We start from the raw sequence: 17,804 nt of genomic DNA, 5'->3' as shown, positions 1-17,804 counted from the left end.
GATTTGCACTGAACTGATTTGGGGGGAAAAATATTTTTTGGGAAAAAAAAAAAATATATTTCGGGCGTGGCACGATTAGAAACCATTCTCATCCATGCTCACCATTTGGCTAACTGTGCTGGTAGAAAATGCATGTAGTGACATTGCCATTTGGGATTGGTCACTTGTTTGTTGCCTGGGTACCAGTTTCTCTGTAGCTGGCCAAGCGTGCTATTTGAGCAAAGTAAATACAAGTTAATAATATTATCCAATCATCCTTCATTACGCTGTCGCTATTTACATATACCGTCTGTACATTCCAACGTGCCAATGGAAAATGAAATCATATTTGTACCGGCTGGGCCGGATCGGCACGGAATGGATCAGTTAAGCAACGAGAATGGTTTGCCTCTGGTGGAAAAGCAGCTAATGTACTGTCGGAGCCTTGATGTTTTTAGAATTGTAACTGTTTTTAACTTGACACGTCACTCAATGCCATGAAACCTGAAATCTGTAAACAAGGTAAATTCAGTTGAAATTGCTTGTGTAATTCTGGGAAAACAAAATAACGATTAACAAGATTATCGTTTTGCAGTGTATGATTCACTTCCGACATTACAGTGATTGAGATTGTTTTGGCAACATTTTGGTCTTGCAGCTGCCAATAAGCAAGGTTTATGCCAAACGTTTAAAGTGATAGTTCATCCAAAAATGAAAATTCTGTCATTAATTACTCACCCTCATGTCGTTTTAAACCCGTAAGACTTTCGTTCATCTACAGAACACAAATGAAGATCTTTTTGATCAAATCTGAGAGCTCCCTGTCCCCTCCATTGACAGCTACGCAACTATTACATTGACGCTTCAAAAAGTTCATAAAAATATCGTAAAACTAATCCATATGAATTGAGCGGTTTAGTCAAAATTTGTTGAAGAGACTCGATCGCTTTATATGATGAACAGATTGGATTTAGGCTTTTATTCACATATAAACTTTTTGAAGCGTCAGTGGTAGTTGCGTAGCTGTCAATGGAGAGACAGAAAGTTCTCAGATTTCATCATAAAGATCTTCATTTGTTTTCCGAAGATGAACGAACGTCTTACAGGTTTGGAACGAGATGAGGGTGAGTAATTAACAACATAATTTCTATTTTTGGGTGAACTATCCCTTCAAGCTATTTGATGTTATTTGCATTTGACAGTTGTATGTATTGGTTATATTTAATTGCATTGGGGATTGAATTTAATTGTAGAATGTGTTTTTTAAGAACCCAAATCTTAGGGATTTGTCAAACTCAGCAGGATTTATCACTCAGAAGAGGAGTGACAACCGTGTTTGTCTGTGGTGTGTATGTGGAGACAGTGAGTCACTCTTGTTTGAGCTCTGAAGCCCACTGGATGCCTTAAGGACCCTATGACTCAGCGAGGATACGGCTGTGTTCAGCTCCCTGTTCTAGCGAGGGCAAATCCAAGGGCACTTTAAAAGCTCTCCGTCTCACAGAGAGAGATTCCGCCAAATAAATCGCAAAGATTTATTCTGCAGATGCCTGGCTAAACGACCAGCCTGTGTTTCCTCAGCACAGACATTCTGTTAACCTCACGCCTTCCATGTGTTTGTCAGTAGATCGAACGGCAGAACAAATTAAACACTGCACTTTTGTTTTATTCCTATTTGTACTGTCATTTATTTGACGGTACTTTGGAGCCCGTAGGATGTTCTCAAGGCACAAGCTTAATACGGCCTGTTGATCTCTCAGAAACCCTCCAGCATTCTTCAGGGTATTTGCTACTGATAGCCTTCTGAAGAATGAATGGTTCTCCTTGTGACGCTTTGCATAAGGAGCCTCTGTTTCTGCAGCCCTCTCTGTGGAATCGATTTTTTCCACCTCGTATTCTTTGGTTAAATAATTATCTTTAACGTGACAGTGGGATGATGCTTCGGTGCTGAAGGCTGGCTCTGTTGGCCAGATCTAATGTGCGTCGAAAGACTGGGTCACTCAGCGTGAGCCCACCTCAGGCTGTGACAGCTGTGCTCTTCAAAACCGAGATTGTATGAGGGTTGGGAAGAAAAAAACCTTGCAGAAAAGCCATGAACTTCAACTGTCTGTTAGTTCGTGGACATGTCGGTGTGGGTTAAAGGAGCACATTCTTTCTCATTGTGCTGCTTTTCTCATTCCCATAATGAAAGCTTGTCACCATTATCATCTCTCTCACTTTATTGTTCATAACGGGCCTGAAAAACATGTCTAATAGAAGAGAGTGTCTCTGGCCTGAACCCATTAAGCACAGAGGTTAGAATCATGGTTATCTGTGAGAGGGAATATCCAGCTATATGAAAGCAAGGTCATAGCCATTGTCTCAATTGTCTTGCCTGCTTCAAACGATACCAAAGTAATGGTTGCCTAATGTTCTGGATAAACTCTGTCAAAAAACTTGAAAATCATTGTTGTTTTAGGAGCTGGAGAGAGTGACGTCTCTGCAGACCAACCTGCAGCTGGCCGCAGTCATCTGCACTAATGCACGAAGGTCAGAGAGCTAGAAAATGCTATAAAATGTTCAGGTTTAAAGGAATAGTACACTTAACAAATTAAAGCTATGTTATCATTTCTTACTCATACGTTGTTCCAAATTGACTTTCTTTCTATAGTGGAACTAAAAAAAAAAAGAACAATTGACTTGAATGGGGATTAAAGTTTACAAGTTTTAAAAAGGTCTATAAAAGTATCAAAAAATTCTTCCATACGGCCCATGCACTGTATTCCAAGGCTTCTGAAGTCGCGCGATGGCATTATGTGAGAAACGGATATGCAAGAGATTTACATCATTATTCACTCCAGTGAGCTGTTCCATCAGGGAGTTGATTTTGAGGACTGGTTCACCCAGAACAAATCTTTTATACTAGTTTGGTGAAAGAATTTCCTCATGAATTTACCATCTTTACTTCCCTCATGAACTCTCAAAAATGTGCCAATGGACTTGATGTACGATCTTTTCGTCATCTGGCCTTAGTGATTATTGCAATCAATCATTATTCTGGTGCAGTTCAGTGACAGATTCTACCCGACCTAAAAAGCCTCGGCATCCATCTAAAAATCTCTATGAATGAGAGCATATTAAAATGCGGATAAATTAACTGTGTAATGCCCGGTACACATTGTACAATTTTGATCTGTCCCAGACAAAAGATGTCCAGTCGTGGTGATTTCTGTGGTCATGGCTCCTAAACGGTGGTCCTATGGCGTTCAGTGAGAGGAGTTCAAAGATGGTCATTGTCCCGGTCTCTTGCGACCAAAGATAGCCTGCAATAATTTTCTGACAGTGTTAGAAATTTAACATGATCATTTCACAGTGTGTTTGCTGCTACGACCTATATACGTCTACTGACTAGCCAATAAAAATGCAACATGAAATGGCATATTGATCAACGCAACATGCCGCTAAAACTTAAAACTACTTACATTAAGCTCCATTTACAAAATTGGCCTCTTTTCCCTAGCCATGACCACGTCCATATTCTCCTTTTTTTGCTTCCTCCTAATTTTCAGTGCATATAAAAAACACAATTGCCAAAGTGTGATTCATCTTGCTTTAATTGTTTACCACTAGCACAAGCTGATGGCGTTTTATTCTTCTATAAATGTAGATGTGCGTAAACATCATTAGAGCTAGAGATGATGCCAAGTTTTTTGGTGAATAACAACTTGCATTTCTCTCTTTCTGCTCAAAAAGCTATCATATGACTTCAGAAGTCTTATGGACTACTTTAAATGAAGTTTTATTTTGTCCTTTTGACACTTAAGTCCCTACACATTGTAGTTGTTTAAAAAAGAACATGAAGAACTTTTTTTTATTTTTTTATTCCTTGAAAGAAAGAAAGTCAAAACAGGTTTCAAACAACACAAGGGTAAGTAAATGGTAAAAACTCATTTAAATTTTTAGGCAAACCATTGCTTTAAGTTTTGATGAGCTGTAGAATCGGCGCAAATGCTGTAATTCTGCTTCCAGGCAGCTTCGTTCTGCTAAAGAAGGCTTTACCGAAGCCAGCCTTGGGCTGTTGGCCAATCAGAGACGCCGACAGCTGTTGACAGGATTGCTGAAGTCTTTGAGGACCATAAAGACTCTGGTAATCACTTCATCAACATTGTTAATGTCTAAACAGAGACTTTCTATTCTCTGCATGGTAATTTCCAGCTGCCCAGTTTCACAGACACCCTGTCCTTCTGCTTTTTGCTTTTCTTACAGCAAAGAACTGATGTTCGACTGAGTGAAATGCTAGAGGTAAGTTGGCACAAAAATCTGTCCAAATGTGCAATTCACAAATACACCTCATTTTTGAAAGAGAACTCACAAACAACTAGGAAGGCATTAGATGCTTTGGTATAAGATTGTCTCTTACACCCTCTAATTGAAGTGTTTAGTCTATGTCCTCAAAATGTAAATTTCACATGAAATATGATCTTTATTCCATCGTTGTGAGGGTAATGATAGAAATCTAACATCATTCATTAAACTCTTAGCTCAGTTTTTCTATTTTGGCCCTGTAAAAATTGTCTAGATAAAGATATTGAGGTAAAATGGAGCATTTCATTTTACAGGAGGAGGACTATCCAGGCGCCATCCAGCTGTGTTTGGAATGCCAAAAGGCTGCCAGCACATTCAAGCACTACAACTGTATAAGGTGGGTGGACAACCGCTGACGGGACTGGTGAGAGATCCAGATGCTGAGTTCCCTAAATTAATGACATGAGCTTGAACTGATTACATTTGTAGCCATTCATTTAAAGTCACCTTGATTTATTAATGGAATATTGCAATGTTTTATCTGTGCACATCATTAATATTTTTTTGTTAATTCACACTGTGCCCTCGGTGATCTTTAATCGAAAAAATTCCCCTCCCTCTTGCAACAACATCTCTTCTCTTCTCTGATGATGTGTTTACTGGCGGGGGGGGGGGGGGGGGGGGGGGATCTCTCATGAGATCACAGCAATAGCAAATCCAATTATCCAATCAAATCCTGATGGACATAATCAAGTCCATCCCTAAAAAAAAATTCTAGTTCAAGAAGCTGTTTTACTTGAATATATTCTGGAATAGAGAAGAAATCAAATTTTTTTTAAAGGATAAACTGGATATTATTAGTCGTCGTGATGAACATCGCATACATCGCATGAACATCTGGAGATACGGAGCAAAGACTGCGCATCGAGTTGTGTTGACAGAGTTTAGCGATTTGGAGAAGAGAAAACTTCAGAATAATGTAATTCATGAAGTTGTGTGAACAACACACGACATCTGTGTACGTCCAAGCACATGCACACTTAGCGGTAATAATAAGATAACAGTATTTACATGCCTGTTTACTGCGATTAAAATTCCCGTACGCCGCATAGTTTAATGCGAATATGGTTGCTACGATTATGAGCGTAATCGCATTAGTTTGATCGAAGTATTGCGTTTATACGAGGTAAAGTTTAATCTCAATTTTGCCAAAATCCCATTATAATCGCCTTATGAGGGTGCATGTAAACGCATGCTAAAATGCACGATATTGCTACAATCATCACATACACTTATATTACCCAACCAAATTTAAATAAAATCCATAATCCCTGTAATTATGCAACATGTTATCAAACTGTGATCAATGAACCTGCCATGAGATTTTGTGCCAATTCTGACAATATAACTTATTCAGCTCTATAAATAATATTGTTAAGAATTGTGATGCAAGTACTTACTGTAGTAATGTATACAATAACTTTGTAGGAAGACTGGAGAAAGAGAGATAGCTGAGATATTACCAGAGGAAAAGTTCAGATGAATAAAATTGGAAGAAGGGTTGTTTCTGTTCGATACTCAAGTACCATTGTTTTTTTTGCGGTTTCACAGAACCAAGATATGCTGTTGTTGCATTTCAGCTGGTTCATCCGTATTTGCACAAGCTGTCTGATGCTCCAGCTGTTAGTGGTTGCATAGTGTTTGTTATTTTGGGGTGGTTTGTTTCAGTGTCGATTTCAAATATTAAGTGTTTCTCAGAAATTTCTTACTGCACCTTTAATAAGCCTGTTTATTATATTTTTGCAAGCCACATCTGAATGGCTGGCTGTCAACACATAAAGATGCTTTTTGCTCCCAATATGTTTTTTTTCTTGAGTTTTTTTCCCCTTTTCCCCCCACAAATTGCAGTATCAATTTGTAGTCATGCTGTCTCCTTAATGGCATTACGTCGCTTTTATTACTCAAGATATTCTCGTTCTTGCGTAAAACAGTCTGTAGTCTGTGTTGAAGGAAATGGTGCTTAAGATTAATCAGCGAGTATGATGGTGAGGAATAAATGCACCTGTTTGCTTTCCAGTGATAGATATCTCACGACCCGCACTAATGAAATGTCTTTATCTCATAAGAATGTGGCCTGAGAGACAGGGAGGGTGCAGTCAGAGTAGCTCTTATAAAGGATACTAGCAATTGTTCAGCAGTCTTTAGCTCTCTCTCATACATATTTGCACACTCTTTTTTATTTTTTCTTCTTGGCACAGGAAGTTTTTGCTATCTGATCAGCCTCCAGTCAGCCCGCTCTGCATTGATATCCATGCAAGTACATGGAAACCTGCTCAATGCGAAATCCCTCCCTTTGAAGGAAGAATGGAATGAACATTTATATTTAAAATGTTCAGACCAGATATTTTATTTTATTTCATTTATTTAAATATTTTATTTTATTATTTTTATTTTACAAAAGTTAAATGGGGGAGGGAAAATTGGAATTGGGGATACAGTCATAGTCATGCATTGCTGCATTTTAGTTGTTGATTGTAGAAAGGTGGACGGCCACAAAAGCCTGCAATGAAGGAGAGAAGAACCAGTCACATTTTACACTCTCGCCTGTTACAATTAAATAGGGGTGGTATAGTATAGATAGATAGACAGCATTGCAGCAGCAGAAATAATAAGACCTGCAGCGGGAACATTTAACAGTCCAGGTCCAGGCTGTCTTGATAAAGGCATAGCTGTGATGTAAGAGAGCAGGAGACAAAGTGGAGCTGACTGGCCACTTGCTCTCCTTCCTCATTTAACCGTTCAATAAAATGATGCATAATGTGCTCTCATATGTTTGTGCATTACACTGATACCCAGGGAATATCAAAGGCATTTTAGGCTTGGTGTACTGGGGTTTTAACACTCTGGCAGTTATGTAGTCTTCAGATTGTAGTAGCCATCTGTTTTGTCATGTTGTTTTTCCACCTTGTCTTATGTTTTTCTGGCAATTAGTCCACAGCAAACAGTGAGGTAGGTGAAAATGGCTGTCTGTGGGAAGGTTGACGTCAGCCTCTGCATTACTCATGAGTCAGGTTGAATGGTTCTTGAAATTTGGACAAAAGTGTGGTAGACAGAATTGAACATTTTTATAGATGCAGCACTAGTTTCAGATCATTAAAAAGGTCAGTTTGAGGTCAAGTAGAACCTGTAAGTTCTAAAAGGTCAGAGTTGGGTTTGGACAGTCCTGCTGGTAGTCCTGCTGTTTTTTTGTTTGTTTGTTTTTTTGTTCTTTACTATTCAGTATCCAAATGGTGATAGCATTGTGGTTTTCCCCGTTTCGATCCCTGCAGTGAAAAGTGATAAAATGTTTAATTAGATGCATTGAGATTCTGAGCTATGAGGCATTTGTGTGGGCAGATATTGATTTCTCTGTGGGGTAATGGTGTCTGAATCACTACACAGGAGTTTTAGAAGAGATGTACCCAATGTCTGAGTTTAGGGAGTCTACGAACACCTGCGGTCAATATAACGGAGTGAAATGTCACTCGGTTGTTTCCTTACTTCTAAAGTAAAACTTTATTCTCTAGCCGTTGAGATTGCAATTCCAAGATATACTCAGATTTCAGATCTGGGTGTCCCTGTTCCTTTTTAAATGCAAACGTTTTAACACACCTACAGAGGATGAGAATTGACAGGGTATACCGTAAAGAAGATTACCCACAGATTTGTGAACGTGAGCAAATGGAATATGACTCATATTGTCTGTGGGGAGACTGTCAAAAGCTGGGTTTCTGTTGTCAAAGTGCCTGCTAACTGACCTTCAAACATTCAAAGCAGGTTTTTGTGGAAACAATCCACACGTTAGCACTCTCAGCTGAATTTTGAGAGTTGAAAAGTTGTCTCATTATTATTATTATTATTTTTTTTAAGTACACTTACAGTACACTTACTTTACACTACTAAATTTTGCGGTAAGACTCTTTTAAAGGAAATTAATACGTTTGTTCTGCAAGTGTGCATTAAATTAATCAAAAGTTACAGTAAAGACTTACAAATAATATCTATTTCAAACAAATGCTAAATTTTAATAAAAAAAAAAATCCAGAAAAAACCCCACTGTTTAGATAAAAAAAAAATTAAGCAGCCCAACTGTTTTCATCATTGAAAACAATAAGAAATGTTTTTTTTGAGCACCAAATCAGCATATAAGAATGATTTTTGAAGGATCATGTGAGTAATGATGCTGAAAATATTTTTTTTTAAAATATTACATTACATTTACACTTACAACAGACCCCAACAATTTGACCTGTAGTGTTTTTTTGTTTGCCACCCAAGCATAACTATTAATAATAATAATCGTTTAATAATAGTTTTACCTTATCGTTTAACAACAACCTTCACATTGTGTCAGTGTAGATCGGACTGAAATGATTTGGGTTGGCATGTCCTTCACGTAACCAGAAACCATTATCATTAGATCTTCTGGAGTTTAGGAATAATAGCATCTATCTTATTTACTCACCGTAAAAATGTGTGCCAATTTCTGATGGTCCAATTGATGTTTAAAGTGGACAGTCATATATTGCATTCATCTGTCTAATGCTAGACAGTTGCAGAAGTTCAGAAAGACTCCCTCTTTTTGGATGGAAAGTTTTACGTTCTGATAGTTAGAGCATGATTTCTTACTATGTCAAACTATCAAAGGAAATTTGGTTTCTCGTGATTTGACACCTTTAAAATCAAAGATGATCCGTCAGTTGCTTTCTTGGCATGAACTGTGTGCTGTTGCAACATGAAGAAATAGTGATTCACATGTTGCTTCATCTGCAGACTGTTAAACCTGTTTTGGATTTTGAGGATATCTTTGAAACTTTTTCGAATAATTGCTTTCTTTTCCTGCAGCTAGTTATGGACTATATCTCTGCGCTTATTCTGCCAGTAAAGGACACTTCAGTTGTCTGCTCACTCAGGTGCAAGAAAGCCGACTTAATTGCAAAGAGACGTAAGCTGCAAAAGTGCCCAGCGGTGTGGTTTTACAGCCCAGCACACTCAACTTTTACAAACACTGCCCACAAATCCAGCAACATCCTTTAATTTAATCACATCTAACACCACTGCCCCTATGCTATTAGCACAGGATTTATGTTCAGAAGCCGAAATGGCACGATGATGATATGAGACTGTTTGAATGGAGATGTTTTTATTGTGCGACGGATCCTGCCGTGAAAGCTCATTAAAATGTGATTTCGTGTGGCTTCCCTGAAGGAAGCGGCGTGGCTCAGAGAAGTGCTGACGAACTGCGAGTCGGAAGTAATTGATCCGCTCGACGTGATGCTGGGTTTTCTCTGAGGGCCCCGGAGGAAAAGGGGGACCCACGTTGAGTCAGAGCCCACTCTGATGGATGGAGGCACACTAAAGATAAAGAACTTCTGCCTCCTCCCCCCATCATCAATAACTCGTCCAGAACACTAGCACTCAAAAGTATTTGTCAGAAGGAATAACCTATGAAAAGGTCACGTCCTCTCCTGATATTTTTTTTTTTTTTTTTTTTTTGGCACGACACAAAAACAACGTCGCATATTGAGTAACCTCCTGCTTTTGCACGATTTTCTTCATGCCAAGAATCGTGCTTTAGTTTATTGGAAGAGTTTGCTGGAACACCTCTTTTTGCATTCAGTGCCTTCAAAGAGAAGGAAAAAGAGAAAAAAGGGAAGGATGAGGAAAAGGAAGAGGCAGATTAATTAAAGTTTTATGCATTCTGTCTAATCTTTCAACAGCACTGGCCCACGGGGGCCGGGCAATCCCTCATGTCAAGCCGAGTGAGCTTGTGAAATGAAATGCAGTTGTTCTTATTGTTAGATCATGATTATGCGTGGCCACCGGCAAAGTTGCTGCTGGTATCATGTTGCTATAAGTCTCAGCTGGCATTGCAGCCAATGCTTTGCTTTTCTAAAAGAGCCAAAGCTCTTTTAGACTCTGATATGATCTCTAATTTTAGTTTTAGCTTTAGTATTTTTACTGGCGGTGCTTTAAAGGGGATAAATATATAAATGCACCGCTATTACATGCATCAACTTGTGTAACAAATCCACTGTATTCAACAGTTACTGTCAGATTTCAGGTCGCCTTCTGTTTGCAATATGCATAAAACTGAAATACTAGCTTGAATGGTAAAAACAGAAAAAAACTAAACAACAGATACGAAGTCATGTATTTCCTGTGGAGAGTAGTACTGGTAGTAGTACTTAAACTGAAAATTTGAATTGGTAACACTGACTTTATTTTGATGGTCCACATGAGACATTGTACTTTGCAACTGCATGACAACTAACTCTCAATAGAGTATTAGAAGACAAGACTGTCTGTTTAACATCTGCTTACACTTTATTTTGATGGTTCCCCAATTATGGAGCCCCTAAAGGAACATGGTGATGGAAAAAATGGAGATTGGAGGAAAACAAATATTTCGATGCGTTTGCGTTTTTCCTGAGAAACTTTGCATTTGCTCACAAAACCTTTGCGTCACCTCGCAGAAACAGTGTTCCCCTAAGAACTCGAAACATTTGCAAGCGAGCGCAGAGGTTATAGAGGGAACACAAACATTTTCAAGAGAACGCAGAAGCATTTACAATCTATTGTAACATTTAAACTTTTTTGGCTAGCCCTTATGCGGCCTTATCAAACCTGAGCATGAGGTGAGAATTACTCTCATTTCTGCACTAAAATGTTAATGCTTAAACTATTTCTATAAAATAAGCGCTTAGGAATAATAATGTCCGAAACAATTATTTCATTATGTAATTATTTATATTGATTAGTCCTAGAAAACCTATTAAGATTTTTTTTTTTTCAAACATATTGGTATGCATTTGTTTTGTATGGATATATTCATACATTCATTAATTTTACATGATTGGTGTGTGGTTGACATGACCCTAAATCTGCCTTATTATTCATGGCTTTCATAAGACCAACTAGTCTTTTTTTTTTTTTTTTCATTCAGACAACCCACTGACTAGTTTAGCACATCCCTCTCAACACTAACCACACACATCTGTCTTGTTCCATCTGCACATAATAAACAAGCCATGTTCGGGAAAAATACATCCTTGCTTTTCAAATGTCAGTGTCTGCTTTTTCCACAGATGTCATTGTGCATGGTGCTAGTTTTGTGTTGTTTAGTGCTCTCTCGCTCTGACGGCCCATTTCTCTGTGAAAGCAAGCTGCCTTTTCCTCCAACATGTTGCTATAATGGTTTTGATGGTTTGTTGTGTTGCTCTGCAAACAGAACACAATGGGTGTCTTTGCTGCCCAATAAACCAACATAGTTTTTTTGTTCAACTGTTTCTATTGTCATCCATGTCTTTTTTTTTTTTTTTCTCAGTGAGTTGAATTCCAAACTGCAAGACACTCTGGAGCAAATCGAGGTACGTGACTTTTAGAAATAAAATTGATTAATGATTTTTTTTGTCTTTAGGCTCAGGACAAACTTAGAATCTATAGTGACCTTTTTCTTCATTAAATCAGACATTCAATCTCAGATCACCCTATTCCCTTCAGAAACACTCACACACCCTTGACAGATTTAACAACAGCAGTTGCCCTGATGTAGTGCTTCAACATTATATGAATTAAACAGATCGGAAGGAACACTTGACCATGCGTTTGTGCGTCTAACGGTGGCACCCAGGGTGTCAGTCTGCCAGCATTCATTCTCCGAGGCCCCAAGGCAGATGGACTGTGTTTTATTAAATAAATTGCTGGCTTTCAGGACTTGGAAGCTGCATTGAAGCCCATACCGACACAATCACGCATAGCCACAAACGCACACACACACAATTTCCCCAGCAGTGCTGTTTATGGCATTTTCTGTATTATTCAGAGATTTCTGTGTGGCAAATGTAATTGGATGGCACCCAGCCTCGCATACAACTCCTTTACTCATTGACTTGCTCTCTTTTTTCCCCCTCTTCTTTCATGTTTCTCTCTTAATATCTGAATCTCACTCTTTCTTTTCCCTTCCTCCCCGTCTTTTTATCTCATTTGCTGTCTCATCACTCGCATTAGCGAATAGCACAGCGCCTGTGCCAACGGAGAGCGCTGCCACCAAAATTACAATGATTCATGCCACTTTTCTATTTCTGTAGCAGAGCAAGTTCCCAACTCATTAAGGATGTGAATGCTTATCTTTTGAGCTCAAAATGAAGTTGGCCTTCAGTATCATCAGTGATTTAAACCACAGATTGTTACGGCCCTTATTCATTTGTGGTGATTGTTCATTTTAGCACCTTAAAATGAGGATTTCAAGTACTTTGCCTATTTCTGCTTTTCATATGCACTGTAATTAAGCCACTGAACTTTCTATGCTGATCTTGCTGATTTCATGCTCATCCGTGCAGGAACAGCTAGATGTGGCGCTGTCCAAAACCTGCAAGCACTTTGAGGTTTCTCACTACACCAAAGTTCAACTGGCATATAAGCTTCTGGGCAAGACGCAGGTGAGTCATTGCAGCATTACAGGGCTGTCACGACCTTGACATTTTGGCTGGTGCTGAATTATCATTCAAATAGCTGTTATTTGTTTTGTTCATGTCACTTGCACACAGTGTAGGCTTTCATGTTGATCATGGAGTCATACAACAAAATATATGATTTTTGTTGTGAACAAATATTAGAAAGTGTTGAACAACATAATAATAATAATGATAACAATAAACTAATTTTATACTTTAGTTCACTTTCTATTCCCACCAGTCATTTGAAGTTTTGTTTTTGTTTTTGTTTTTGTTTTTGTTTTTGTTTTGTTTTGGTTTTGTTTGGTTTCTTTGGTTTGATTTGTTTGGTTTTGGTTTGGTTTGATTATTTTTTTTTGTTTGATTTTTCGTTTTGGTTTTGTTTGGTTTGATTTTGTTTTTGGTTTAGATTTAATTTTGTTTTGTCTTTGCTATGCGTTTGTTTAGTTTTTAAGCAGTATTCCAATTAATTGTATGCAATAGTTTAATTTAAATATTGCATAAAATAAATTAATTTTTATGCAATATTTTTATAAAAAAAATAAAATAAATTATTTTTATTTCAGTATTACAAAATAGTAATATTTCTGACCTAAATTCTTGACTTTCACTTGTCATTTTACTGGGATTCAACCTGAACTAGCCGAAACAATTTGCCATTTAAATATTAAAATAAGATGAAAGTGAAACTCTTTGCGTTTAATGTGACATTTAACAGATTGTACTTTTCTGAGAATGGCATGAACAACCGTAGATTGTGCACATGCACCCCAGAGACATTTGTACTTAGTTTATTTATTTGAAGTGCTTTTAATGACATTTCCATATTCATGTAAAAAAAACAAAAAACAAACAAAAAAAACATTTAAGTGCACAATAATCACAATTATTAGAAATATTTGCATTTAGATAAGATAATAGGCATAGTCGTCACCATTTTATCCAGTGTTCCTTGACTCAATCTTCCCCTACACTTCACTTTTCTCCTTTTTCCTCTCAAAATGGGAAGATGATTCATACCTGGCATAGGATTTGCCAGAAGGAAAGTGCACTCTATTGTATCCTACTTTTCACAACAAAGCTGTGATTTAATAGCAGAATCCAGGAAAAAATCTCTCATTGTTGGTTTTATTATAAGCCCACTCCTGCTTCTGCTTTGGCGCCTTCCCCGTCCCCTTATAAAACGACATGCAGGTTGAAATCTCCTGCTATTGTTGATCCACAGGAAAAAAGATCCACTTTTTTTTTAAAGAATTAGACACGCACGGTTGCACTTGTTTGTGAGATGACTGGATAAAGGGAAAAATAAGAGCAGGCCAAACAGTCCGAAAATAAATAAAACAGTGTTGTTTAGGTGGAGATCTCCAAGCATCAGCTCTTGCTGTCAATGTTAACTTACTGCTTTGTCAAAAACCTGAAATTTTAGTTGAGTTTGAACAATTGTTGATTGTTTTTAATTAATGGTATATGTGTGGTTAGGTTTATACTGATAAGGACTAGTTTTATCTGAGGAGAATGTGCTTTGTGATTTAATTCCCATCTGCATTCTCACACAATCTCAGAAAAAAAATGTATGGAGTAAATGACCTACTGTTTTTCAGGGGTCCTCAGAGAAATCTTGTCCGGATATAAATATCTGGGATTGCGGTATATTATTATTTTTCAGCCTCGTTTATTTTGACCTTGAACACTGTAACTAAAGCAAAATTGAAAAATGCTTCCTGCCTGGACTGGTGCACCTTTATATGGATTTAGACCTTTTTTGCCAACTTTCGGGGTAAAATAACAATTGGTGGTTCGAATACTGCTGGTGTCCCATCCGTCATTAAAAGAATATGAAATCATTAAGGTGAGTCCGTTCATGGACTGCTCAGAGTGGCCACTGCAGCACAACTGTTTTTAACATTTAATAATAATAATCAGAAATGTTTCTTGAGCAGCAAATCAGCATATTAGAATGATTTCTGAAGGATCATGTGACACTGAAGACTAGAGAAATGAAGCTGAAAATTCAGCTTTGCCATCACAGGAATACATTATTTTCAAATTCTGTTTAAAATGTACATTTATTAATAGAAGGTTTTCTTGTTTGCAATCAATTTACCAACTTTGGAAAATGAATCCTATCCAGATAGTGTGTCTGTGGGCATCTCTTTGTGTGTTGTATAAGTATGCAAGTATATGTGTCCTGAGACGTCCCCTGTCTCATCTGAAACAGCCTTCCTCGTGTCACTTTGATCACCACAGCCTCTCGGGAAGAAGATGGCAGCTGCTCTGTTTATTCATTCCTACGTTCATTCGCGCGCACACACACACACACGCGCGCCTCTTAGAACTTAATTTATTTGCGGCCTGTGGCCAGACAGGCTGTGGCCGTTTCATCAGAGGTTACCGATTAAGCCGATCAACCCGCAATTACTGAAGGACTGACTGCAAGATGTGTGATTCATACATATCCCTTGAAATTGAGTCTGATTTCAAGAGTCGTCCCTCTGGAGACCCCCTGAGAGAGTCAAACTGTGGTTGAAGAGATTATTAGGAGATTCGTGACACTTGAATGGGATACATGATGAAATCCATGCAGAGAGTATTTTATGAAAAACCAGCTTAACCGCCACAACAATTAATTGATAAAATCAATAGAAAATCATTATCAAGTATAGTTTAGAGTTTCAGATTCATGCACTTTGACAGATTGTTGAGATTAATGCTTAATGCATTATACATAAAGGTTTTAAGTAGTGTTACCAAAACTTTTTTTTATCTTTTCATTTTTGTTTTAATCTTTTTTTTTAATCAAATTTGATTATCAAACCACTTGGAGCCCTAGGCTGAATCTTTCTGATAATCTTTTCCCCTGCTTTGTGTATTGACTTTTTTCCTCAGTAGCTCTTTCTAGGACCAATTATTTCAAATGCGTTTTCTCATTGAAATGCGTTTTTCTCGACTCAAGACGTCACTGATGGATATTTCTGACCTTGATGTTTCAGAAAGCTTTCAGCTAGATGTGTTTGCTGACTATCTAGTTTCAAAGTTCTAACCAAATCAAACGCAAACCTTGTTTCAGTATGTACGTCATCTGTTAAAACAGTTGTTTGTCCCTTTTAAGAGATGCTGTTCTTTCTGGCTTTTTTTTCCATGAACTCAGCAATTAGCCTAATGACTGCACATCTAATTCCCCATCTTTTCATCTTTTCATCTTTTTACTTGTTTTTAAATCTATGTAATGGATGTAATTGCTCGTTTTTCTCAGCCTATTTGATATTTCAATCACGTTTGTCTTTTAGATGTGTTGATGTTTTCAAGTTTGTTTAAAAAAAAAAATCTTATTCCTAACAGAACAAATGCAGAAGATGTTGATGATCCCATCAGCTACATCATTTTCATTTAAATACGTTTGAATATATTATTGAAAGATTTCCACCTGTCTGCATTTGAACGCACTGACCTGCAGGAGAATGCAAATATCCTGATATTCATTTTGATTGAATTGAGCCGAAGCTGATGGAGGGGATACACACTCATGGCTGAAGGAAGAAGGGAAGCAGTGAAAGCGACAGGGGAGAAGTGTAATTAATTTGCAGCAAAGCTGTTTCTTTTCCCATTGGGACCATATTTAGCTTCAGAATGTAGTTCGGTAATGATTCATCTCCTGTGAGGTGTGAGCCGGACCCATGGATACCCAGAAGTTTTACCTTCAAACAGAGCTAATTTGGCAGGGAAAATACATTTTCTTATCATTTTCTTCTAGGTTTCCTGTAAAAATATCCATAGAACAAAGTACATTTACAAGAATATTTTTAGATTTTTTTTCTTTCATTATTACTTTTCATACCCCGTGTTTTTTTCTTCTTCTTGTTTTAAGCATAAATCTAACACACACACACACACACACACACACACACACACACACACACACACACACACACACACACACACACACTATACATACAACTTTTATATTTTAATATAATTTAAAAGGAGATTTATTCTAGTGATCAAAGCTGAATTTTCAGCATCATTACTCCAGTCTTCAGTGTCCCATGATCCTTCAGAAATCATTCTAATATGCTGATTTGATGCTCAAGAAACGTTTCTTATTATTATCAATGTTGAAAACAGTTGTGCAATTTAATATTTTTGTGGAAATTGAGATACTTTTTTATGGATTCTTTGAGGAAAATAAAGTCGAAATAGTAGTAGTATAGAAATAGTAAAGACAATTATTATGTTGCAAAAGATTTTAGTCATTTTTATATATTTTTTTATGATGTAGGTATGAATATATATATATTTTAGTCTTAAGTAAATTGATCTTGTTTTAAGAATGTTTACTAAATACTGTATATTTAAAGGAAAACAAGACAAAAATATTAAAAAATATATATATATTAAAAAAAAGCATTTTTCAATTGTAGTTTTTCTTTTTCGTTAATTTAGCGGATTTTTAAATTGTGCCTTCCTTTCTAAATTGAGTGAACCTGGAGCTTTGATTGTTTGTGAATGCTCTCACATGATATGAAAAGCTGTTTTTAATGTTAAGTAAGCTTCAAAGCAGTTCTTTGGAGAGCAGTTGAGGTTGAGGTTAAAGAATAGCTTACCAAGTCAATACAGCAAGTTTTAAATATACGGTTTTGGGCAATGCAAAAAAAAACATCAATAGGTTTTAATATTGATTTACTTTTCTTTTCTTTACTGATGCCTTTGTGAATAATAATAATGCTATATAAAAATGATCCCACAGATGACCCAGCATTCCCCTCTCATTCCTATTTTTCTTCTTTCTCCTCAGACGGCCATGGATCAGCTGCACATGCACTTCACCCAGGCCATCCACAACACTGTCTTCCAGGTGGTGCTGGGATATGTAGAGCTGTGCGCCGGCAACGCCGATACCAAGTTCCAGAAAATGCAGTACAAGGACCTTTGCACGGTATGCCCATTTCCCCGTCCACCCCCCCATACTGCATTTTGATGGGTGTCCAGTCAAATTAGAGAATACTCCAAATTAGAGTGACTTCCAAAAGTCACTGTGAGCCATATTCTTCG

At 37.4% G+C, this 17,804-nt stretch overlaps 1 protein-coding gene across 2 annotated transcripts in view; it reads left to right on the top strand.

Moving 5' to 3' along the window:
• vps50 (VPS50 subunit of EARP/GARPII complex) overlaps positions 1-17,804 on the top strand; it is a 125,857-nt gene that overhangs the window by 22,440 nt on the left and 85,613 nt on the right. For both annotated transcript variants that reach the window (XM_079879312.1, XM_079879311.1), the window contains exons 6-12: positions 2,435-2,505; positions 3,985-4,102; positions 4,222-4,257; positions 4,575-4,657; positions 11,627-11,669; positions 12,642-12,740; positions 17,548-17,688. In XM_079879312.1, coding sequence (XP_079735438.1) covers positions 2,435-2,505; positions 3,985-4,102; positions 4,222-4,257; positions 4,575-4,657; positions 11,627-11,669; positions 12,642-12,740; positions 17,548-17,688 — 591 coding nt within the window. The remainder of the gene's footprint in view (positions 1-2,434; positions 2,506-3,984; positions 4,103-4,221; positions 4,258-4,574; positions 4,658-11,626; positions 11,670-12,641; positions 12,741-17,547; positions 17,689-17,804) is intronic.

Source organism: Squalius cephalus (genome assembly GCF_949319135.1).
Source record: "Squalius cephalus genome assembly, chromosome: 8".
Taxonomy (NCBI): Eukaryota; Metazoa; Chordata; class Actinopteri; order Cypriniformes; family Leuciscidae; genus Squalius; species Squalius cephalus.
The sequence above is the reverse complement of the archived record's forward strand: the minus strand, read 5'-3'. Positions and strand labels throughout refer to the sequence as shown.